Here is a 25,902-nt window from a genome sequence, read left to right as displayed (position 1 = left end):
AATGCCGAGATCTCTGGCGAGTTGATGCGAGCGAGCTCGGAGACACCGCCACTTTTGGAGAGGGGGCCGACCGCGTCAACTCGCCAAAGAATGAGCTCGCTGCAGAAGCCAGTGGGTGACATCACGTCCTTGTGTACCCTGTGCTCGAGTTTGGCGCCAATGTCCGACGACTGGCTTGGCGAGAAGTCCGGGATGTTGTGATGCGAGGTCGTCAGCAATAGCGGCAGCACCGGATGACAGGTTATGTCATTCACGCGAAAACGATGCCCAGATGCTCTGCATGCGTGGCCTATGCTCAGCACCTGGTGCCGAGAAGCGCGAAATGTCAGTTTATCTGTCAGTTCGGATCGTCGGCTCGATCGCTTACCTGGGAGAATTTCGTCTTGTCCGCGAACGTCAGCTGCCACAGGTTTAAGGTGCCGTTGGCGTGCTTGGATACCATGGAGACCATGGGGCTGGGGTGGGCCAGCATGTCGTTGACATTGTCGTTGGCCAATTTTTGCGACTCGCTCGCCGTTGATTCATTCGGCGCGAGTCCGGCGCTCGGGTGCTCCTCGTTCCCATTCTGGGCGAGCTTCATCAGTTCTTGGCCCGCCCTGGAAGTCAGGGTCGACTGCTCCTCGTCTTGCTCGATCAAGCTCGGCAGAGGCGTCGTCGCTTCCGCGCTGTCCGAGGGCTTAGTAGCCGTGGAAGACTTGGCGACCTCGCGAATATTAAGTAGGGGACCGCCGGTATTATGGGAATACATTGAGACATTGTGACTCATGGTGGATGCGTCACCTAAAGGAAAAGCATTTGGAATTCGGGTGGAGAAGGAGATTTGAGCTTGACGAAAGGATCCGGGATGATACTCGTCTAACCACTCAATGTGCCATATTAAAAAGCTCCCGTCGATTGGATGAATTGAAAACAGAAGATCGGGATTGTGATGCCAGTCGCGAAGTAACGTCTCTATTTTCGTATCGAGCGAGTCAGGTGCTTGATTCGTCGTTGTTGCGTCCGTGGCTATTGAATTAATCGATGTTGTGTTGCTGTAACAGAATTAACATGCGTTTCCAATTTCACAACTTTTTTCAATAGCCTGGCTCTTGCTGCCTCTCGCTTAATGTGACAAACATTTTTCTCCCTTTCTCACATTCGACCGATCCATCGGCTTTACATTTAAATCGAAGCATCTTATTTCGTGACTTTGCATTCTTTAAGTAGGAATAAATAACGAATAAATACGAATAGATAATCTTACTTTTATAGAAACTTAAAAGGTGTGTGTTTGAAGTATGTAATATCAAAGTTTTTAACTCTCGTCGTTCAATGATGTGAGTTTCGTTAAATTTTGCAACTAAATTTTTCTACTCGTCACATAAAAATGTTTTGTTCTTCGTTTCTGTTTTTTCTCCTTCTTTATTCTTCTTTTTTCTTTTTTTTTTTTTTCAGTCTTTTATGGTGCGCATCTCATTGATATAAATCTCCACTTGTTGATACGATTTCGTAAGTGAACGATGTCTTAGCAATATAATTAAGTAAGAAAATTACGGGGGAACAAGCAAAACTTAAAAAGAAGATAAAATAAAATAAATCCAAAACTTTCGGTTGCATATTTACCTAAGGCTTTGGTGAGAGTGAACACTGTGAGGAAGGCTATGGTGAGACGAAGTTGTGTGTGTGGTGTGATGCTCGTCACTGCTGTGTTCCTCCTGACTCGTTGTACGGCCACCGATGTTTCCTTTCTGACTGGGTTGATGACGAAATCCTTTTTCTGCAGGCCGCACCATACCATAACAGGATAAGATGCTGCCTGATAAGTAATATTTTCAACCCCACATGCAACATGCAGCGTGCAGTGAAAGTATCTTCGCGTATTTTTCATGCAACCGACACCAGATGAAAATGTAAATTTTAATTTTTTTTTTTTTTTTTTTTTGGTTTCCGTTTCTTTAATACGTGAAAATCATTATTATTTAACTTAAAATGGTGAATAATTTAGTAAATTAATATTTGTTATATCGCTATGATAAATTGTAGATAAGTAATTGGAAGGGAGTCAAAATACTTCATAAAAGAAGCATTGTTATATATATATATATACAGCATAGAAATGGTTCGATACAGACATAGAAGACACTTTCTAAAACAAAATAGGCAATTCAAGGAAGCATAAAGAAAAGAAAAAAATAACAAACGTACTTGGTGTATGCTCGTCCTCTGAATCGTGTTCAATGTGATCCGAATCGTGATGATGGTGCATGCCTTCCTCTTTTTCAACGACTTTTCTCGTAAGCTCCTGTACGAGAAACAACAATATTTATGACATACACGTACGCTACTTTCGATAAAAAATTTCTAAACGGTTACCTGCAAAATATTCTCTGCTTGCATAGTAAACTGCATCTCTTTATTATTTAACCAATGCAAAATAAAATTTGGTTCTCTATCAGGATCACCAGTGATCAGACTTGGAACCAATGGAATATCTATAATAGCAATAAGTACATTCAATTTTCCTAATTAAATAAAAATAATAATTCAATTTCTTTGCGCTAAACTATTACCAGTTTCTGCGTTAATACTCGCTGCTAAATGAAAATGCATTCCAGGATAATGTCCGGAACTCTGATAATTATTGTGAAAATCATGAACCGAATAAGTTGATGGTAATGTAGGTAAAGTTGGCGCGGTATGGCCTGCCTGATGTTGTTGTTGTTTAGCGTGGCGTCGTATGTGAAAACAAGTTCTAAAAATGATCGTTAGAATGTAAGAAAATTGTTAAAATTCTTGTACAGTGTTCATGGACAAAAAAAGTTCTATTACTTCATGTGTTTCAAGCGCTGCATAAATCTGTGCTTGTGCATACTATGGTGACGATGTTTACCATGATGACCATGTCTATCCGAACCTTCGAATTGACTCATGTTCGCCAAACCTTCGATTTCGGGTGGAATGGTTTCTGTCCATACGCGGCAAATATTGTCCCGACACGACGTTACCAACATATTTGATACCGAGCCCCTGAGAATTGTAAAAGTATGCGTACATTTAGAATTAATCCACACAACCTCACAATTTTACGTCACACTCTATTCCCTCTTACTTTGGCATATATTTACTAGTTTTTCGCCATGATATGTGAGTTACAGCTCTCGGATGTGCCACATACACAAAGCTGAAACTATCACTTGATACTGGTTGACTAAAATTTGAATGATCTATACTTTTCGTTGGAAACACTATTGAAATAAAAGTAAATTAATGATAATTGTGCTTAATAACATTATGATTTTATGCTAAACTTGAACGATGAATAATCAAAGCAATGGTTACATTATTAATAACTTACATTGTTTATTTTCGAACCAGATTTTAACTAGTCTATCATTCATTCCGGTTGTTGCAAAAAGTGTACCATCAGGACTGAAACTCATTAGATGCACAGGCGTGGCAGTGCGACACTTCCAAACACAATTCCATGCCACTGGTTCGTTTGCTACATTTGTTTCCGAAGGTTGTGGACTTTCAGCCTCGCCTCCGATAGAAAATGTAACCGCTTCAACTGTGAAATAAAATATTCATCCACTTATTTTCAATAAATAGCAGGGTAAATGGTCTCTGTAATATACGCATACACACACACACGCGCGCGCAAGCGTATCCATATATGTTTAATATATGCGTGTATGTACAATAACAAAATTGGACGAATGCTCTACTAAAAAGCTAAGTCAAAATTTGTTTAAATCAAGGAAAATATTATATTTTTAAAGTAAAGCAACTGAGCAGCCTGAAAGCCTGATGATATTGAAAAATAATTTATTACTGTATCATGCTCAAATAATAAAGCAAATATTATTACAAATTTTAATGATACCGATACGATGCTACGAACACCAATATATGTTATAAATTTCAATAAGAGGCAGCTGATAAAAAATAGATGCATTTTGACATGCATTATGCCAAATAAAAATGTTCATTCTTTAAAACGAATGAACTCACGATCTTGCGAAGTATTCCCTGATATGTTTTGTTCGACTCCGGCGTTGGGGGGCTCTTCGAATTGTATTGCTTTTGGTTTTGTAGCTATACATAATATTATAAAGTACAATACCATTGATTTATAATAGAATATAATATTGCACATTAGACATTTTTATTAAATCATTTGAATTTGTATTTAGATTTCATTTAAACTGACAATGTAAATATTATTCTACTCACTTTGTTCTTCTTGGAATGGCAGAATATTTTGGTGCCATAGTTGTAAAAGTTCTCCTCCCGTTAAAAGACGGGTTCCCTCTAAATTCCATGATAGCGAACTGATATTTGATTCTGTTTGCAAGCTTCCAGTTTGAACCCATCGATATTCCAATTGCTAAGAATTATAAATCATAAATTCTAATGACGTCTTTACGACTACAGGAGATATTTTTTTTATTTAATCAATTAATCATTTTATACAAAAATCCACTGAAAATTTAAGGCTTTAATAATAAACTTATAATAATTAAGTGAGTATTTATAAAGTAAGACATTTGTTGGTAATAATAAATAATAATTATAATAATAATAATAATAATAATAATAATAATAATAATAATAATAATCTTCGGGGATAAAATTAATAGAAATTCTCAGTCCCATTGATCAAAATATAATAAAAAAACATTTGCTTCTTTCTCAATACAAATGATTAAAGAATTATCAATGACCCGTGTCAGAGATGCATTATCAATTTATGATGATACAGTATTATTTCTTGACCAGAGATAATTTTACAAATCGTATTTCCATGAATTACAATCGGCTTAAGTGCGCTTATTGTATATGAATTCTTACATGTGAACACGTGTTGTGTATAAGCGGGGTCGGCTCAAAAATGCAGACTTGGTTCTCGTATGCGGCAGCTATTTTGCCAGTATCGGTACTGCAGTCCAGGCAGCTAATCCTTATATAATTATGCACTGCTCCAGGAATTATTTGGACCCGCTCGAAATTGCTGGCGAGAATTACTATATTACATCCAGCCGCATAAGCCTTGGGAGCAAAGACACATTGTTACTAAACTGTCCTCGCTATGAAAATCTTTCAAATAAATATAAGAGCCATAATAATCGACAAGATTGTCTTGGAACGTACTATATAAAATCATTAAAACTATACTTAAGCTAACAACTACAATGTTGTAAAGTTGTGATAGGGCTCTTTATTAAGAGTGTCAATTGATACTTTGAAACGTTCTCGCCTCATTCAGACAATAATTCGCTATTGCCACATCCAGAGCTTATAATGTTTATATATTACTTCGGGCTAAAGGGAAAAACGAAAGAATGTAACGCGAAATTGCAAGGTGAAAGTTCGTTAAAACACGGTGGCGAGGAGGCGGTAAATAGGTATCCCCGAGGCATCATAACACGTCAACGAGTTCCACTCGTGAATTGATTGACAGCACGTCGACAAATAGGCGCGATGAAAAAAGTTCTTTTAATCAGCTGACTCGAACGAAGAGCTAGGCGAGCCAAGTCTCTTCGTCCTCGTCCATCAAAGCGACCCACGCTAATCTCCGTCTCGCTTCTCCTCTTGCGCGCGTTCTCCACCTCGACGCACAATATCGACTATTCGTTCTCCGCAGGAAAAGCTCTCCACCCTCTCTCGCTCACTCCCTATCTCTCTCTCTCTCTCTCTCTCTCACTCTCTCTCTCTCTCTCTCTCTCTCTCCCGTAATCGCGCTTGCGAGATATTTCCTGGTGCCGCGTCAGCTCCATCGATTATCAGCGAGCGGCAGCATACGCGGGTACAGGAGGCCCAGGGTGGGACTCCGCTGGGACTGATAACTCACGGTAAAGGATATCCCCTCGACAGAGCCGACGGCGTAGCAGCGGTCGCCTGCGTTGCAAGCTCCGCTCAGTATTTGATGGCAGTTCATGATAATCCTCCAGCCACGGCCGATTAAAGCATCTTAGGCTCCGAACGTCGGGGCTGCTGGGCCTCGAGAGGCTTGCTACTCTTCTCAAAGGGCGCCCGGGCTCGGTTCGCGATCAACGCCCGAACGACGAGTATCCACCTCAAGATCGCCAAAAGGTTGACGTGACACGGTAATCTAGCAGTAGAGCGGCGGCCATCTTGGAAAATATGGAACGGCTACGGGCTCTGTGCGCCTGCGCCGATTACGCACCGCCTTGCGCCGCAGCCGTGGCCTCGTGCCCGCGACTTTACAAATCTTCCTCCTTTGCCTCCTTTGCACGATTTTACGACGACCCACCTTATCGGCCCGTATCCCTCCCGCCCTGTCGCTCCACCGCTGTCGACGCCGCCGCCGCCGCCACAACAACAACAACAACTAACACTACCGCTACCACCACCACCACCACCACCACCACCACCACCACCACCACCACCACCACCACCGCCGCCACTACCACCCGCTAATGCACCGAACGTTGCGAGCATACGCGCTTCCACGCATTAATAATAATAACCACGACAAAAATAAAAAAAAAACAATAATAAATAATAATAATAATAATAATAATAATAATAACAATAACAATAATAATAGACGAGCGTAGGAGGTAAGATTAGCCCAGGCCAGATCTTTGTGATTCGATTGAGCGCAACCAGTCGCTTTACTGACGCTCGTTTATTCTCGCCAGCTCTTACCATCTGCTCCTTTCACAATTTCCATCCTTTCTTCTTATCTCTAGAGCATCATCGCAAATTAAATGGTTTAGCTTTTCGCTGCTGTTTCGTGGCTGACTTTCGTTAGCCGTGGCAGCCCGTCCCAAGCAGTAAAATCGAGACTATCGAGGCATTAATAATCTTTTAATGCCGTTCTTTTAACATACGAGTTTCCTTTCGCGCGAAAATCTAATTACGGATAAGCTTCCAATCAATTATTGTTTATGGCACTTGTGGTCTCTGTTTGCAATAATATTCGACTCGAATATTTGCCATTTTTATTTTAATGCTGGAAATTTTATTCGCCTATTGTAGGATCACTACAATTAAGTATTTACACGAGACTTAAATAAGTATAGCCGAGTGATACATATTTCCCATCGACATTGTGTACAAAAGCGTAAATGAGCCTAAGATCGTATCAATTGTATTAACATACATACACACATACGTACATAAGTACATACGCGCATATATATATATATATATATATATATATATATATATGTTATTTGAATTATACCAGGAAATAGGAATTGTACATTGAGGACATCAAAATTGAAAATCGACTATTAATTGACTAATGATATCATACATTTTTGTGAGTCAGATACAAAATTAAATATCAGCGGTAAACATGCCACAATATTAATTAATGAAAAGTATGACATATTAATTATTTATATACGATATTAGTATTTTTTGCTTTCTTTCTTTCTTTCTTTCTTTCTTTCTTCTTTTTCCAATGCATTTCGTTTATTAATCGAAAAACATTACGTACAAGCTTTGTGTTAGATAACGATAACACAATTACTCCGATAATTGACAGAGCATTGCAACACCTCGCACTATCCAATGTGTCGAAGGCTTTTCAGTCGGCAATTTCACAGAAATAACAAAATTCGTCGAATGTCCCGTGGTAGAAAGAGTACCTCGTCTTTCGCTTGTCTTATATAGCGGACAGATGTAGCAAAGGCGTTCTACAACATTATCTTTCTTTTTTGGAATTAACCAGATCTAGAATAAAAACATTTGATTTTCAATGATTCGATAATATTGTAATGTATGCATTTTTCCAATGTAATTTTTAAATTTCATGTATTTCAAGTATTTTTCTTTCTCTCTCCTTCATTTTTACTCATTATATTATATTTGCGTACAAGGATTTTATCAGAAAATTTACATTGCGCTTATCAGTGAGCAGTTTGATCTGAACCAACATTGTAAACGTGAAAATATAGTTGAGTAAATATAGTTGGACCTCAAACGGTAGCTGAATAAATCTAGATTTTATTATCTAGTATTTTTTTTTTTTTTTTTTTTTTTTTTTTTTTTTTTTTAATATGACTGGAAGTTCAAGATCATAGGAAAATTTACACTTTTTATCTCGAAAATATAAAAATATTTCTTTATTCAAGGAGAACATTTTCTTATTAAACTTATGCCCATAAATTCATATAAATTTCTTATTTGATTAGTGCGACACAATGTGATTTAAATACAAAAGGAGTAGATTTTTAAATTATTATGATATCATAATTTAGACTGATAAATTCTCTATATTATCCCTTCTCTCTATTATCTATATTAAAATAGTTGAGAAATATTGTTTCTCCTATTGGCTATGAAGAATATTTTATTGTTGTTATTATTATTATTAATTATTTTTCTTTAAAAAAAAAAAAAAAAAAAAAAAAAAAATTCTTTTTTAACATAATTCTGCATAAATATCGTAGTAACTAATTTTACATCACAAAGTGTAATCGTTAAAAGTGTAATCTATTGCTGGATTACTGAAAAGAATATTACATAAGTCGAGAACAAGTAAGCTACTTGATAATACATTGAAATTTATTTCATTGCCAAATTAATGGTTAGAGATTATTATAAATATTCTTTTATGCATTAATGGCCAAATCATAATTAAAGGCTAAACGTCTTAAAATCTCAATACATTGTGTAATTATTGTTAATTAAAACATCGTAATAAATATGTAAATGTGTTAAGAGATAAACAAGCGTTTTTTTTTTTTTTTTTGAAAAGTATTTTAGCCAATTGTGAGTATTATTTGATATATTCAATAATGTATATGGTCAAATTATAAAATGGTTTAAGTTGGTAGAAGGACATTTTCTTTCTACTATAAAGACTTACGTAGGGCATTTCGTTAAACAAAATTTTCGGATAACTTTCTTCAATGATCATTTTCTTTTTATCAAATCGAGCTCCGTCTAAAAAGAGTCCGTAAACATAAACACCATCCTCCGGTGGTTGAGTAAAATTACTTTCCTTCATCACTTTAAAATCATAAACTAATAGGTCAATGGGTATCTGATACTTTCTTGCGTAATTTTGTTGAATACCCGTTAGAAAAGCCTGAGTGAAATAAAATCCTGATAGCCAAAATGTAGGAGGAGGGCCATTATCATACCATAACTAAAATTGAAAGATTTCATAATTCGTGATTTTACCTTTGTTAGAGTACAATATTTTCGATAAACGGCACTTGCTCCAAATGGACTTACTTGTAAAAATTTTAGGCGATTCAAGAAATCATTGACATAGCTATCAAGTGGCTTAAGAGATGGATATGAATTTTGCTTCCAAAGATCAGGAATTTTCCCTATCAGTAGTGCATAAAATACTTGCTCAAGTTCAAAAGACATTACAATGATACCTAAAAATTATTAATTACAGAGTTATTAAAAATAAAAAAAAAAAATAAAAAAAAAAACAAACAAAAAAAAATAAGCAAAAAATGTATGAAATTGTTTACTAATGATTAGCATTATTTACAACGACGATTATTTTATGGCGCAATAAAGATAATTCAGGGGAACGAATACGAATTATACAGATATATCTATATATATATATATATATATATATATTTAGAATCATTTATTACATGATTTATTTATATATAAAATTTCAAGTTCTCGACACATACCCTTTATAGCTCTTCGAACGTTTACGAGACTATTACGAATGCAATTAAGAAGTTTATTGTATCTACCCATTTCTTGAACCAATACTGTATTCATACTTTGATTGTACGACGTAGGATATTTTTCTATTGCATTTTGTAAATTATAATTTTCAGGCAATTTGGATAAAATACCGGAGGCTATTTTGTATGCGATTTCATCATCCGAATCGCCGCCTGCGTCGGTGCGAGATTTTTCCTACACATACAATGGTTATATGAGCATTCGCGCGTAATAAAAATATCTTCTATTATTAAGAAAATAGGCAAATGCGTAGTCTATCGAGTGGGAAAGCAAAAAAAAAAAAAAAAAATAAATAAATAAATGAATAAATAAATAAATAAAATAAATAAATGAATAAATAAATGAAAAAGAGAACAAAGAACGCGAAACAAGATAGTTGCAGTGCATTAAGGAAATCTTACAGTAATTGATAAATTAACATTAAGCAGAAGACGATTGGTATATTAATAGAGCGGTTAAAAAATAAATCAAACTTTATTTTTAAAATCTGTCGGCTTTATTACCCATATGTCCTGATGAACGTCGTGGAGGCAGAAAATGAAATATCAATTGTACAAAATTAATTATAAATAAATTGCTTAATTTTCGTATGCGTTTAATTATCGATTAAAGTAAAGTGTGTATTAATCTACAATGCTTACCAGACGGTCCTGCTTTCAATCATTAGCAATTAAAAGATAAATAGTATGATAATAATTAGTATGATAAATTATTTTAAGGTATTTATTTGTAAATTTCAAAGGATAAATGTTATGTATCGTACTTGAGTTAGTAATAGCGATGAAAAGAGTTGATCGGTTTCTTGATTATCTTTAACGATGTTCGCATTATCATGAAGTCCGAAAACACTAGGTTCCGTAATTATGGGGAATTTCTTCGTGTACGTTACGTATGCGTCGTACTCCTTGAAGCTAGGACTATAATAAATATCGCTGGTCAAGTCAAAATAATACTTGTCTTGTGACAGAAGCTCCCTGCAAAATAACTTCTCAAATTAGAATTTGTTTATTATTATAATCGTATGAAATTAATTGTCGCAAATGATATAAGGCATTACATATTGAGTCGAATTGCATTATTATCTTTAAATTATTATACTTGGGATATATCATTAAATAAATTATATAATCAATGAAATCGGTAAAATTGTACACGCACCTGCAGTAGAATATTTGAAGAATGGCGATGAGTGTTCGACGATCCCAGTCATCGGTAACCCTACCACCATAATTACACTCCCCTGTCAAATAAATCAAAGCATCGTATTGAACGTCATTGTACTGATCCAAAAACGTGTGAAGTTGTAGTACGCTTATTCGCAAATCCGTCTCGTTAAATTCGTATGGGGTATTCCATCCAATGGGCCCGAATTTACGTCTTTCTTGAATCGAAGCATGGAAGAAGCAGAGGGCGTACAAAAATTTCTTGAAGATATCGGTCTGATTGCACGATTCGAAGAATTCCAAATCATTTATTGGATCGCTCATGTAGGACTTGATAATGTTGGCGCGCAAACCTTTTGGCGGCTCGTTCGTTATCTTTATCGCGTTCTGAAGGACCGCAACGGGGAAGTGATCGACCGGATAGCTGGTCAACCAAAGACGAAAGTCCGGATGAATGGTATCGGGCATTAAGCCCTCGCAGACTTTCTCCAGGGTGCCCATCCAGCTTTTAGCCAGATGGCAATTTTGAAGAATGATCCAATAACCATCTTTCACGCCGTCGCTTATCATTTGCATGGCGATCGGTCCCTGACCTAAATAACGAGTAAAATCAACGAGGCCGTACATTATACGACTGTCGAGTAACAGACAGAGAGAGATAGATAGAGATATATATATAGAGAGAGAGAATTTTAAATAGACACATGTCACCTTGACCAAGAGACAGGGAGAATAATTTATTTGATCCGAAACCCTGGTCTTCGGCAAATTTCAGCAAAAGTTGCATTGGATCAGCACCGGGAGTCAATATGAATATAAGCGGTATCGAGCAATTTGAATCTGCGTATGACGATACTAAATCAAAGGGAGGCGCTTCCACGTACTCTGCTCCGAGTTCAGCTGTTAAATAAGCGAACAATTATTCATTTATGTAATTTTTCGCACAATGCTCACGATGCCCACGATGCTACCTATTACAACGTACATTCGACAAAAATGTGCACTGCCGGTATCACTCGATCGGGCCGAAGACACCTTAAGACTAAAATTCTTTCGAATGGCGTTAAGGCTTGGAATGGCTCTGGGAATTGTTCATGTTGCGGCTCCTTGGAATCATAAACAATTTTCCAGTCGTGGCCATCGTTCACGAATGAACTTTTTATACCCTAAAATCATAAACTGTGCATTATCATTCGCATGGGCTTTGTCTCAACGCTCGTAAAAAGTCCAATTTAACACCGATGCATGCAATAAAAAAGCAAATAATGTCACTTTTATAACGGATTATGAGTATTACGATAGAAACCTTAAACTCCAGAATATCATCGAGCCTACAGACTTCTTTCCAAGCTTGCAGGGGTAACCAGATATGTGGATTTGGATACGGATCGTTGAGACTAATGCCACCCGTCAAAATAAACATCCATTGTCTGTTGGACAATTTGCCTTCGCTTTTTAATAGATTGATCGTTAGTAATAACGAGAAGAGGAACTTATCCTTCTCAAAAAGAGATCTGCATATATTTTTATATAGAGAGCGAGTGAAATATTTCTTGAGATCGTTTATACGAATGTCCACTTCCTCCACTTGTTCCGTATTATCGATGGCCAATTTGAAAAGATTGACAAACCAATTTAACGAATACTGATACATTGGATCGATATTTGCTAAGTCGGCTATAATTGAAATAAATAAGTAAATAAATTTTAAGGTAATTATTGATATTTGTTTTTTTTTTGTTTTTTTGTTTTTTTGTTTTCTTTTTTTTTAATTTTTAATTTTTAATCGCAAATTCGTACTCGTGGTGAAGAAGAGAACGGTGCTATACACAGCAATTGGCGAATATTTCAATCTCGTCGAATCGATGGTTTTTTCAGTTACTTCGGCTACCGTTTGTTTCAATTGAATTTCATTACTTAAGGTCTTTGAGGAGCTTAAAACTCTAATGGCTTCCTCATCCTCGAGTAAATCTCCCTCGGATGCCGAAAGAAGTGCTAAAATTTTATCCTCTGTATCTTTCAGAAGTCTGTAAGCAATTTACAATGGAAAAGCGTCATTGATTTGTCGTTACATTAATTCGGCTAATACGCATCTAAAAATATCCTACAAGCGATTACTTTTTATTTGCAGCCCCCTGAATAATCAAAGAATTTTTTTCAGCCTCTAAGTCTGGCCTTTCCTTAGCCACGACGATACCTAACAATTGATCCTCCAACCCATTCGATGTAATCATAAAATTGATCAAAGTTATTTTTACGACAATTTCTGGCAAATAATGTGGATTTCTTAATTTTGTCGTTATGTATAATCTAGAACAGTAATTATCACATATTATAATAAAAAAATATCGACAATTAATATTAATACACACCAAGGACAACGCATTATATAGATTCGTTATTTAAAAAATGTGCATAAATAACAATGGGAATATTAATATGTAAGCATTGATTGTATCATAAAATAAGTAATATTTTAATAAGAACAAACTATTAAAGCCGAAATATCAAGATACATTTGGAGAGAGAGAGAGAGAGAGAGAGAGAGAGAGAGATTGAAAATAATTTTCAAGTGCATGAATTAGTTTTAGCGATTGTAAAAACTTGATATTCCGGATCAAAGACTTGATATTTCTTAGAATCAGCCAACGAGGCAGCAAGTTCATATACCTGAATTCGTCACTATACTCGATCACCGCATCGCCGAGTTTTATACATAAAGTACCGCCTTGTTTGAAAATTTGCTTCATTAATATAGGCTCTAGCATAGCGTCGAGCTCTTCTTCGATATTTTCGAGTAGAACAGGTTGGCCAAATTGTATTGCATTTTCCAAGATTCGCGAATAGTCATTCTGACTTAATCTAATAATACTTAAATTATTCTCTTTTTCCATATTTTTAATCCATTTATTTGCCTGACTTTGTGGATCAATCATTAATGGCCAACGTCTTGTATTTCTGCGATGAATTTCAAACGCGAATTCATAAGATTAAGATAAACAACAGCAGCAATAGCGACGAATATAAATAACATTAGCACATACTTAACAATTATACCATTATCCACTGAAAACGAGTCAGTGGGTAAGCCAAAGATATGCCAAGATCTTATTAAAACAGGTATGCCTAAAATGTCTCTAAGTAGAAAATCTTTTGTGCAAATAATGTTGAGGCTCGTACAAAATTCTACCCAATCCTCGATTTGTTTATTTCTAAACAAAGTCGTAAATGGACCCAAATAGGCAATTACTCCAGATGCTATCATTATATCTCCCGTTAATCGATCGTATCTAGAAAAAAAAAAAAACCATACATTTCACAAAGTTGGTTATAGTTAGAATTATTATTTAATCAAAGTTCAGTTCGTCAAACCAGCTTATCAGCTCATAATTTATGTAAAATTTTGTGGCTCATAAGAACGAGCGTTGCGATGGATCGGGATCGGGATCTTATATAATTATTAATCTCCAATGAGATAATAATCGAGTGCATTGCTTACCTCTCGCCTAGTTCTTTGGCATTTAAAGACCAACGCGCATATTCGCCCCCCAAGCCACCGATCAATTCTTCCGCGCGTTTTAATTTTTCCTCACAGTCCGATACATTAACCATCATCTTCTGATAGTCTGTTTTTTTCGATTGCAAATTGTCTTTTAGTGTGGCTAGTTTCATCTACGATTCGATATTCCAAGGATTACGTTAAATTTCAAATTAATCAAAATTCATCATTCGAGGAAGATTTTTTGTAATTGTCTGTACAACTGATCATGGCTTACCTGAACTTCGCGTAGCTGTTCGCGCTTAATGTTTAATTTAGCCAGAGCCTTATCGTACACAGTTTGGGCCTCGGCCAGTGCTTTCTTTTTTGGTGCGACGACTTTCGTTACTTTATCGTAATCCGATATGGCATAAACCCACTTGCATAAACCCTCGCAAGCGGTCGAGGCACTTTTTATTTTATTCGGATCGAAGTTTACGTTTGTCAAGTAATCCTTGCGAATTTTTTCAATCACTTGTTCCGGTATATTATCTTTATCGTAATTCACTAAGGTATCCAAAAATTTAACGTCACTCAAAACTTTCAACGAGACCTTCCAATAATCCTCCGCAATCCTACCGCTAGGCTGCATTATTCTTTCGGCTTTCAAGTCCTGCGAAATATTACAATAGCATCATCCTTTATATTTTCCTATGTACTTGGCTCTATATTATCAAGCTATTCATAATTCACGCCAATTAGCCGTCTATTAAATAATAATCATTGAACATCACAGCCAAGATATTATAATCACATCGCTAACATTTCAAATACCGTCAAATCATATTGAAATTAAATGAAACAACAAAACAACAACAACAAAAATATAACATTTGTTTTGCCAATATTTAATATAGTTTGGTTATATTACTTTTAAAATGCAAATGCTCTCCATCACGAGTTTTACACCAGCGGGAGGATTTTTCATTGCTTTCACCACAGCAATATCTGCCATTGTGAGGGTATTTAAAGCGCTTTGCGCCTCCAATAATATTGGCATGGCTTCAGCAAGATTAGCATCGCACTCCGCCTTTATTGCTGATGCTTTGGCCGCGACTTTCTATGAAAAAGAAAAACCAAATCTGTCTTCATATCGTATGTAAATTGTAGATATTAGTTGCTTAAATGTATGATAAAGGATTATTAATTATTGGTGATTATCTATGTGAACGATTGAAAAAAATATTTCACTAAACAAGAAAATCGTAATATGTATCTTACGTAGAACATATCGTATTATAGTAAATAGTATCGTAATTCATATGTATATAGTTTTTTTTTTCTTATATATATATATATATATATATATATATATATATATATATATATATTAGATATAATGAATATACTTGCCAACGCAGCTTCCTCGTCAATTTTGACGACTTTTTCGACTTCAGCAACGTCGTTACTTTCTTTTTCAATATGATCAACAATTTTCTGCACATCGTCAGCGGCGGTTACTAAAAGAGGTTGCAAACGTTTTAATGTCTCTTGCATGTCTACAACATCTTGTTGAGTTTCATCCAATCGACAGAGCCCACCTTCGTATCGTGTTTTGCTCAACAATATTTCACTTTAGAGGAACGACAACGAGATTAATATTAAAATTATTCGAAACACCATTGAATGCTAATTATTAATTTGCAAAGTAAATTGTTAGCCAATATTTACCTTCTTTTTATAGCCAAGAGATTTTTAAATGTACTGATTAATTCTAAGTATGATGTTGGTGTAACGTATGTGTGTCTTCCGAGACGATCGAAAAACTCTTTGCTGAGAGATTGCGTTGCAACGTGAAAATATTGGCACATGTCAACGCAAGCTGTAAACTCCAAACTTGTCAGCCGAATTTCACTAAGAAACTTCATTGCTACAGCCGATAGAGCATCTGCTGGCCAAGGCTAAGCAATTATTTTTATTCAATTTAGAAAGCCTATTTAGGACTCTATATATTTATGTATAAAGTATTACACATACAACTTATTGCGGTAAAACTAATAAATAATTACCTGCATCCAATCGATAGTGCAACAGTTAACGAGCGCCGGGAATTTTCTAATTCTATTTCTTAAAGAGTCGCCGATAGGTGACATTGATATTACAATATGTAGCTGATCGCGAGCTATCTGAATGAATAAATTAAAAAGTGCGACGGGACTACCATCGGTTTGTAACGATTTATCACGTTGACGATCGAATTGTCGCATTCTCTCGCAAATTTCCGCTTTCTCCTCGTTAGAAAAGAGATTTGGCACCTGTGAAAACAAATCTTTCATCGATAACGATAAAAAAAGCCTTCCGATGATCAAAGTAAAGCAAAGCAAAACAAAAGTAAAACAAAAAACAATAAAGAAAAATAGTTGCGTGCCTCTCCTGTATTTAGCATATTATTTATATCTTCAAGAAAGCTTTCTTCCTTGATTTGCGAGTCTGTGAATAAAAATGTCGAATGACACTCGGTCGCCGTGGTTTTTATCTGAATTTTCTTAATATCCTCGTGCCAGTCATATTGCCCATATGTTTTAGTAAGTTCGATCTGATAAATCTCATAATCGCAGATGTGCGAGGCCAATCGCGTAAGCGACTGACGTCCGGAGCCACCAACTCCGATTACAAGCGCGTGACTTCTCGGCTGATTAATAATGCGAGCGATTTTAGAGAGATGCTCAATGGCAAAGCCAAACAGCACGAGATTCATTGGCTTCTTCGTCATGGAGTTATACTCGTTCAGATAATTCTCAACTATGCTGCGCAATAATTCCAAGTCCTTAACTTCCTGATAGAGTGGCTGGTCAGCTTTGGGATTGCCAAAATGACAATAAAGCAGATTTCTTAATTCCATTTCACCAACCTACGTACGAATCACCATTATTATTTTCCCTCATATTATTATCGACCTATTATTATCGGCAAGTATCAAGTACAATAATTACGTACTGCTGTATCTTTATCGGCTTTCAGTTCAGAAAATAATGTATCTAAATTAGCGTCCATTTTCTCTGCCAATGTAAGTCGCAGTTGCTGAACAAGCCAATTGATATCATTTTGATCAACCAATCTGTCGCCAAAAACTCGAAGTACCTCATGAGTCCAGAGCTTTTTCATACTGTCGAGGGTGGGCATCGATTCCGGAACTGACAAGAGTACACCCTGAAACAATTTCAACGATTAATTAACATCTTTTCGTCATCGACAAATTATACACAATGTCCGACAAATTACCTGGATTAGTCTTGAAAAATCCCGGAGATTAAATAAGTAGTGCGATTTAGTTGGCGTCGGTAATAAATACATCAGACTCCTCTTATATATATCCAATGTTGCTAATACTATTTGATCGATACATGGATCAAATTCTTTACTAAAGCCTCTAAATAGCAAATTAAAAATAATGTCATTGATTTACTACAATGATTAAATGCAACTAAATGAAAGTATATTACCTTGTGTCAAGATGCCAGAGAACAATTTTGCTGAATATAGCGATCATAACCTCATCAGAAAAGTTGGAAATCGTCGTAACGAAGAAGTGACGTTTAAATCGCGGCGTGATGTCCTTACCACCATTTATAGGAGGACTCATTGCACACATTAACTGAAGCTCGATCAATTTAATTGCTGTGCCATCCTTTCTATCATACCTATTGGAAAATAATCAACAATATATTAAATCGACGATACAACAATTTTGATAAATTAAACTTGTCGGGGAAAATCTTTATTCGAACGGAAGAGTGTGATGATACCATTGGGATTGGTCGAGCAATTGCCTCAGCAGCTCAATGGATGGCTGAGCACCGTACTCCTCCTTCGTCGGCATCGACACATCGTCAACGAAAATTACCCAACGCTTACCCACGGGTGGCCCATACACACCTTTTCTTCTTTTATCCAATTTGCTCACTATAAGATCTTGAATTTGATTGGCCGACGTTTGTGCGGAAAAGTTGATGAATAGTGGCTTATAAATGGACAAGTCGTTTTTCTTTAAAAGAAAGTTTATCGCATAAAAGGATTTCCCAGTGCCCGTTGGCCCAACAAAAAGTACTGGTTTTTGATGTTGAACCAATAGCTGAAATAGCGCCGTATATCGTATAGTTTCCACCGTCGGCACGATTATTTGATTAACGGGAATATCTCTTGAAATCGGAGGCGCATTCATCAATTCGTCCGACCAAAGTTTCCACCTGCCTTTCCCCTATTACACATTTAAATATCCTTAAAGATAATTCGTATAAATATATATATATATATAATTTTTTTTTTTTTTTGCTTTTTTGTTTTGTTTTGTTTTTTTTTTTTTTTTAATTCTATTTCATATGGAGAAGATAAATGTGAAAACCTCTTTGATAAATCTATAGTCAAAAACCAAGCCGCCTTTTGGAATCACAAATATGTATGGTTTCTTGGGTGGTAAGACTGGCTCTGGCAATTGCAAGTCCCTTGCCAGTGACTTTGGAAATTCTTTTTCCAAAAGTCCACGGAAAAGAAGACTGAATTTCTCCCTATCCGACGATATTAATGTACCTCCCATTGCCCAGATACACGAGAAAAAAAAAGATCCCTATAAATAATAATAGGCTTGTATAATACAAGTAATAACATTAATATCGATATTACAGTGTTTTCATTGTTTTGTTTTTTTTAGAAAATTATTAATTGTATGCGACAATTTACTTCAACTTGTGCTCTTAGATCTAAATCACTTGGAGGTGTTATATTCTCGGCTCTATAGTCATCGAGGAAACAATCCATTAAATAAGTGATTGATTGTACGAGATTAGTGTCAGGCATTGGGCACATTTCCTAGATAAATACATCCTAGATAAATAAATGTGTGTGTGTGAAATTTTTTATTTGCAAATAAATTTTTTTTTATACCGTAACGCCCAATCTTCTCAATAGATAAAAGAGTGGCTTGCAAAATCTTAAAAATAGTGATTCGTAAATGAATTTCTTAAACCAATCGTTTAATAGCGAAGGAATCGTTCCAATCCACGACTTTAAATAAGGCGTCCAACCCAAACTGGACGGCTCCATATAAATCATACCTACAATAAGGTTAAACATTAGAGATTATTTATAATACTGATTATTCGTCCTAATAATACATAGCAAGTAACAAGACATAATTATCGAAGTGAGGAATTAATAATGTTAATATGTTAACAACAACCGCATCGTGACACAGTGGCTGGAGATGCCACTTCCAAATCCATTGGCTCGAAAATTAAATTTGTCGTTGGTGCTAGCTGAATGATTTCTCCACTCATTAAGCACAATTTTTTATTATCATCGAGTACAGTATTCATATTTTCAATCCATATCGCATCGATTGGCCCGTCAAATATAAGCCATTTTCGATTGTTATTCGTAGACGTAGCAAAAGCACGATAGCTAATGGCTAAAATACCATCTTGCCACTCGTGAGATACAGGATCAAATTGCCCATACAATTGTCCAATCGTTATCGATTTAGGATTGATTATCGTTATTTCTACCTTGCGCTCATCAATTAAATTCTATAACAGTAAAAGTGCAAGCATAATTTTTTATAATTTTTTTATTTATTTTTTTTTTTTTTACTTCAATCGCCGATTAATGCATAACATAAAATGGAAAACGAAACGAATGAAACGAACGAAACAAGACGATAATCTATCAAGTTAATTCGATAATCAGCCATTATAATTTGTATCGTTGATGAATTTCTTAATTAAATATGCAGTTTAAAAAAGTTACATACTCTCTCTTCGCACAATTCAAGAGCTGCCGCTAGAATTCTATAAGCCGTAGATTTTCCTCCAAAGGGAAGACCGACGATCATAAATCCATGTCGAACTATCATCATTTCGTAAATCTGTTGGATTTTAAATAGAAATTCGGGTACGCATTGAATATTTACACGCCTACATGCTTCGGCAATACATGCATTCAAATCCGTATAATCGGGCTCGGGTAAAACAACACTGGGAAATAGATCCGACATTATTCCCTGTAATATTGTTTGTAATATTAATTATTATATGTATGTGTGCGTGTGTGTGTGTGTGTGTGTGTGTGTGTGTGTGTGTGTGTGTGTGTGTGATCGGCGTATAATTACATTGAATAGTGGGATGTCTGGATTCAAGAATTTCGGTAAATTAACATCCCGAATACTACGTAGCATTAAAATATCCTCGTTTTCATCGGGATATTTTAATTTCAAATTACCAGCTGCTGTTAGAACAGACTTAACGGCTCTCATACCATAATCATAATGGCACTGAGTTGATAATTGTTCCGAACACAAGCGATATGTCGTAACAATTTTCACGGACAATGGTTGGGCATTATGGAAGCCAAAGGAGTACAAAGTGTTTTCAGCGATGAGACCATAATTTGGTACCTATTTATCGAATCGAGTAACATAATGGTTAAACGTGTCGTAAAATATATTATTATTATTATTATTATTATTATTATTATTATTATTATTATAATTATAAAAGTTATTTATTACCATCATGGCTACTGAGCGAAACAATGCCTTCAAGTTATCTGGCAGTTCCGATCTACCAGCGTATCCCGGATTCATAGTAATAAATATAGCGCATGCCGGATTTACATTTAACGTCGTTCCTTCGAAAATCAATGTATCTTGCTTCGCACTTATTGCCCTCTGAATTGTTAAAATTTGTTGAGCTACCACTGAAAGTACCTCTAAATCGATACGGTTAAACTCATCAAAACAGGCCCAGGCTCCAGATGCTGCGAGTCCCTATTATTATTATTTTTTTAATATATATATATATATATATATATATATATATATATATATATATATATTTTTTTTTTTTTTTATTAAAATCATAGTTCTAATGATATTTTTAAAAACTATATAATTAAAAAAATATCTGATGTAGATTAATTTAAATAAAACTTTTTTTTTTCTTCACTTCCTTAACTCTATACTCTACTAATTTACAAAAATAATATCAAATTTTATGTACAATTATTTACTTTGAAGAATTTTCCAAGAGCAATGTAATCCAATCCATCGGAGCAATTGAATACAACGCACTGTTTGGCAACTGCTTTCGCCAAATCTTTTGTGGTTTCAGTTTTTCCGGTTCCTGCCGGACCTTCCGGTGCACCACCAAGATTTAAACACAGTGCTCCAAAAAGTGTTCGATAACATCTATCCGTTAATGGCGTTATAACGAGCCGACCGGTATTTCCCAAATATTCGTAACCGTAATGAAGCGAAGCATTTATCATCATCGTAATTAAATTTTTATCCTACAATAATGTAGCCTAATAATTTCATCGGTAAAAAGGAATCTATTAAGAATTTTATTATTATTAAGAATATTTACCATCCAGTAGTATCTCAATTGGCTGATCCATTTAAAGTCAGAAGCGTTGTTAACATCACTATTGCACAATTCAATTAATACGTCTCTCGCGTGCACATCCAAAGTTACTAAAGCTTCTGCAAGATATTTTAATTATTACATGAGATGAGCATTTTCTTAAAAGCATATTTTTTATAGGTTTTTTATCTTTATTTTAGACGTAATATTTCGTTGACAATAAATTTACGATAAAGCATTTATAAAAAATTATGCAATTCATCAGCAAATTTCTTAACCGAGTCTTTAATAGAAGATAATATTTTATTATTATGCTTAAGCACGAAGAGATTGTAAAAAATCTTAATTTTGACGATATAATATGTAATATTATAAGTAAAATGTAATGGAATTAATGTAATAAAATTACGAAGAAAAAAAATTAATTAATAGGAAGAATTTCATTTACCAAGAGTCGTACGGTTTTGCTTCGATAATTTGCCTCGCACAAGTTTTACAATTTCTCCCAATTCGTCGATACAACGTTGAACATAGTTCTTCAGACTAACTGGTGCTTTAGGCATTGCATTTATCACATCGGAGGTCCAATAGAGTTGTGAAATACATAAAATAGTCTGACCCGGCCAATCCAAGACCCAATCTTTCCTCAGTTTTTTTACATACGCGTTCTTTGCATGAATAACCTAAAATGAAATACTTTAAGCCTACATATCTCCTTCAATCTAATATTTAATACTTATAGATTTAATGTATGTGCACGAGTCTATTAATTATTTTAATGTAATTTTCTATTTTTTAATAGTTTTATTTTCTATTTTTTAATTTTTTGATATGATTTGATTTGATAATATTTGAAGCTTCCGTACGCAAACAATGCTACATTTGTAAAATATATTTGTTAAAGATAAGGGAATTTCTACTGAAAAAGTTAATATATGTTTCAAATAATTTTGAAGCGCTTATATAAAATATCAATATACGAATAAATATAAAATTAATTAGAAATATACCTGAGCTCGAACACTTTTTTTCATGTATTTCTCTAATTCCACTAGCCATTTCTCTACTTGACCTTTGGCAGCTACAGTATCGATAAGATTTTCTAAAATAACTTCTTCACCCTCGGATGAGATCATGGTGGTAACTTTCAAATCTTCGGTAAAGATTAATCTTGCTATGCCTTCGAAACATTTTTTCAAATGTGGCTGCACCCTGTTTAATTGTTAGAATAAAATTGTTATACAATATCGATGCCTAATACGTTGACAATGAGGGTAATAAACTTACCGAGTTGGATCCTTAGTTTCCGAAAGAATTTCTAATAATTCATCATTAGACAGAAAGAAAAATCTTGGAAAATAAAGTCGTTTCTTTTCCAAATATTCATTGAGACCCTTTTGAATTAATTCCAACAGATTTGTTGATTTTTTCAGCCTTTCGAGCATCTTATCGATTTCAATAACAACCATCACATCGGGATTTTCTTCTACGTTTAACATTATATCTCTCCATATCTACATTAATAAAATATTATTTCAAAAAAAAAAATTTTTTAAAAAAAAAAAAAAAAAATACATATATATATATATATATATATATATATATATATATATAAATAAACTTTGTAAAACATTAAGGGTTGTCAAGTCACATATTACCTAAAATACCGTGAATGTGAGAATTAATAATCATGAAATTAAAAAAAAAAGGAATAATATGTTTAAAATATAATGAAGAAAGTAAGAGCCGAACAATTATTACAAACTTTATCGACTGCGCTGAATCTTCGCCCTTCCTCCGGCATTTGTTGTTGAATATCCGGGGACGAAAATATTGGTTCGAGATACATCCAAGTTGCTTGTACTTTCAACCAATAGTCGATGATATCTTGAAGTAAAAGCAATTTTACTTCCCATTCCCTAAAATGAATGAATTCCCAAAAGTTTTATAAAAATATTTTCAAATATTTATAATTACGACTGTCGGACTCACAATGTTTCCTTTTCAAATGCTTTAATATAAATTGAGTTCTTCATTGTTTGAGTTTTAGTGACGTGATCGTCCAATTGCAATTGAATGTCATCTATTCCGGAAAAAATAAATGTTCCCGTGTCTCGATAAATACTCACAATAAACTGAATGCCAATCCATTCTTCGCGCATCTTTATAAGTGCTTTCTCCAAATTGTTCTCCTTTGTTGCTGCTTCCGATATACTTTCAAATTTAGGGACATAATCGTCAAGCCCAAAATCTATAATCTATCGAAAAAAAAAAAGAAAAAAAAAATCATATGTTCACATTATCAATGCTCATATTGATATTCTTATTAATCCATAGCTTTTTGTTTTTTTTTTTGTTTTTTTTTTGTTTTTTTCTGTTTTTTTTTTTTTTGTTTACAGTTCAATCACAAATAAAATATATAAATTGCAAAGATTAGCGTCAGTAACAGGCACGTTCAGTTCAAGTAAAGTCTAAGATAATGGAGCTTTATATTTTTGAAATCGGTACCTTGGATAGCGTCGTATGAATATCGACTTTAATTGGAAAACCGACAATTTCAGAAATTAGTTCCCAATGTCGAGTCTTCATTCCTGGATTACCTAACGTCATAATAACGGGCATGTGTTCTCTGAATTCCTCAATGGTTGTACTCACAATCTCTGATAATTTTCGAAGCGCCGGCACATTGAAGCTTTTCGACAATTTATATATAGAACGAATTGCCGTGCCAGAGTCATTTTCTATGTCATCTGGATCGTAACTACCAACCATTGAATTCATCCATTTCGAATAGTTGGACAGAAATTCACAGGCAATGTCGTAAAATTTTTTATACGGCGTTAAATTATCGGCAATCTAAGATAGGAAGCATTTTAATATGATTTGAAATGACAATTGAATGTGCCGACATACGGCCGATTTAATTATTATGTCAAAATGTCGAATCCTTACAGTATCGAACCATTTTTTCATTTATTTTACTAATCGAATATTTATTTAGCATACGCATTCGCTTTATTGCTGGTAAAGATGAACTTTTCATAAAATTTATAATAAATACGAATACTATTATTTGTATAAATGCACAAGTATATTTGATTAAGATTGTTCAGCGATTATCGTCATATTATAACTTCATTAAATTTTAAATCAAATTATAATTACAGAGAGACTTAAAAATAAGTTAAAAACAATAATTGAAGGCCACTTTATGCTATTGAAATAACAATTATTTCATTACCTTCTTTCGTAAAGGATACTGTGACAATTCCCAGCCAAATATTTCTTCCTCTTTATTAAAATTATCTATAGCTTCCAGTGCATTAATCAAACGATTATTTAATCTGTCTGCTTTTTTCTTATAACGAAAGATTTCATCGATGTTATCCCACCACTGCATTTCATCGCCCTGTTTTTTATATAATTTTAGGTCCTCGTGAAATTCTTCTATCCGCAATTTAAGAGAATATTGGAATTCTCCGATTTTACCGGCGACAATTGCAAGATGCTCTTGAAAAATTGAGGACATTCGATGATACCTAAGAATATATTTTATTTCAACTTACTTATTAGAAAATAAAACGATAATGTTTTTGCAAAGAAACATCGGACGATGATGATTTTACCATTGAAAAGCTGAATTATTTGTTTTGATTTCGATCGATGACATGGGCATGTAACGAGATGCAAATAAAATGTACTTCAAAATTTTTCTCAATTTTTCTTCCAAATGTTTTACCATTTTAGTCTTGGCATTTTTAACAAAAATAAAAAGCTCCATTAATTCCATGGTATTAGAAGGAGTACTTATCGCCGTATTAGTTATATTCTGATACTCTTCTACAATTCTGTAAAAATCTCCAAATTATTATATAATTTACTTAATTATGAATATACCTGTACATATATATATATATATATATATATATATATATACAGATAAATAAAGAGAAAAATAGGCTATACAATATTATCATATTGTTTAAGCATAAATTTGATAATTGATATAAAATTCATTAGGAAATTTGAAAATTTTGATGTTGCTCAAAGTGAGTTTCAATTCTAGTCAATAATAATTTCAATTTTCTCAATTTGAATGACATTTTTCTTAACATAAAAGAAACTCAACAAATTACTAAAGCTTCCAATAATGTACTGATTACAT

At 34.4% G+C, this 25,902-nt stretch overlaps 2 protein-coding genes across 2 annotated transcripts in view; both read right to left on the bottom strand.

Moving 5' to 3' along the window:
- Rbcn-3A (rabconnectin-3 alpha) overlaps positions 1 to 6,206 on the bottom strand; it is a 21,563-nt gene extending 15,357 nt beyond the window's left edge. Inside the window, exons 1-12 of the mRNA XM_011501816.1 lie at positions 5,831 to 6,206; positions 4,831 to 5,028; positions 4,213 to 4,366; positions 3,335 to 3,547; positions 3,089 to 3,224; positions 2,809 to 3,006; positions 2,550 to 2,731; positions 2,353 to 2,471; positions 2,185 to 2,281; positions 1,603 to 1,795; positions 368 to 1,031; positions 9 to 302 (exon numbers count right to left, since the gene is read on the bottom strand). Coding sequence (XP_011500118.1) covers positions 9 to 302; positions 368 to 1,031; positions 1,603 to 1,795; positions 2,185 to 2,281; positions 2,353 to 2,471; positions 2,550 to 2,731; positions 2,809 to 3,006; positions 3,089 to 3,224; positions 3,335 to 3,547; positions 4,213 to 4,366; positions 4,831 to 5,028; positions 5,831 to 5,917 — 2,535 coding nt within the window. The 5' untranslated portion in view covers positions 5,918 to 6,206. The remainder of the gene's footprint in view (positions 1 to 8; positions 303 to 367; positions 1,032 to 1,602; positions 1,796 to 2,184; positions 2,282 to 2,352; positions 2,472 to 2,549; positions 2,732 to 2,808; positions 3,007 to 3,088; positions 3,225 to 3,334; positions 3,548 to 4,212; positions 4,367 to 4,830; positions 5,029 to 5,830) is intronic.
- A 1,182-nt stretch (positions 6,207 to 7,388) lies between these two features.
- LOC105364108 (dynein heavy chain 7, axonemal) lies at positions 7,389 to 25,429 on the bottom strand. The gene is made up of 39 exons (XM_011501971.1): positions 25,364 to 25,429; positions 24,979 to 25,276; positions 24,246 to 24,593; positions 23,730 to 23,995; positions 23,503 to 23,656; positions 23,025 to 23,251; positions 22,748 to 22,949; positions 22,186 to 22,420; positions 21,741 to 21,856; positions 21,385 to 21,663; positions 20,885 to 21,142; positions 20,486 to 20,770; positions 20,129 to 20,377; positions 19,559 to 19,904; positions 19,264 to 19,433; positions 18,129 to 18,580; positions 17,826 to 18,023; positions 17,605 to 17,743; positions 17,320 to 17,532; positions 16,751 to 17,233; positions 16,392 to 16,637; positions 16,054 to 16,283; positions 15,732 to 15,955; positions 15,254 to 15,438; positions 14,621 to 14,995; positions 14,344 to 14,516; positions 13,889 to 14,134; positions 13,515 to 13,802; positions 12,963 to 13,154; positions 12,645 to 12,871; positions 12,151 to 12,521; positions 11,830 to 12,010; positions 11,556 to 11,744; positions 10,840 to 11,437; positions 10,445 to 10,655; positions 9,621 to 9,855; positions 9,196 to 9,347; positions 8,825 to 9,106; positions 7,389 to 7,686 (listed from the first exon to the last, which is right to left on the bottom strand). Exons 1-39 carry the CDS (start codon positions 25,411 to 25,413, stop codon positions 7,480 to 7,482), a joined length of 9,780 nt encoding a protein of 3,259 aa, XP_011500273.1. The 5' UTR covers positions 25,414 to 25,429; the 3' UTR covers positions 7,389 to 7,479.
- Positions 25,430 to 25,902: the final 473 nt, after the last annotated feature.

This window comes from Ceratosolen solmsi, unplaced genomic scaffold (genome assembly GCF_000503995.2).
Source record: "Ceratosolen solmsi marchali unplaced genomic scaffold, CerSol_1.0 scaffold23, whole genome shotgun sequence".
NCBI lineage: Eukaryota > Metazoa > Arthropoda > Insecta > Hymenoptera > Agaonidae > Ceratosolen > Ceratosolen solmsi.
This window is presented reverse-complemented; position numbering and strand designations above follow the sequence as displayed.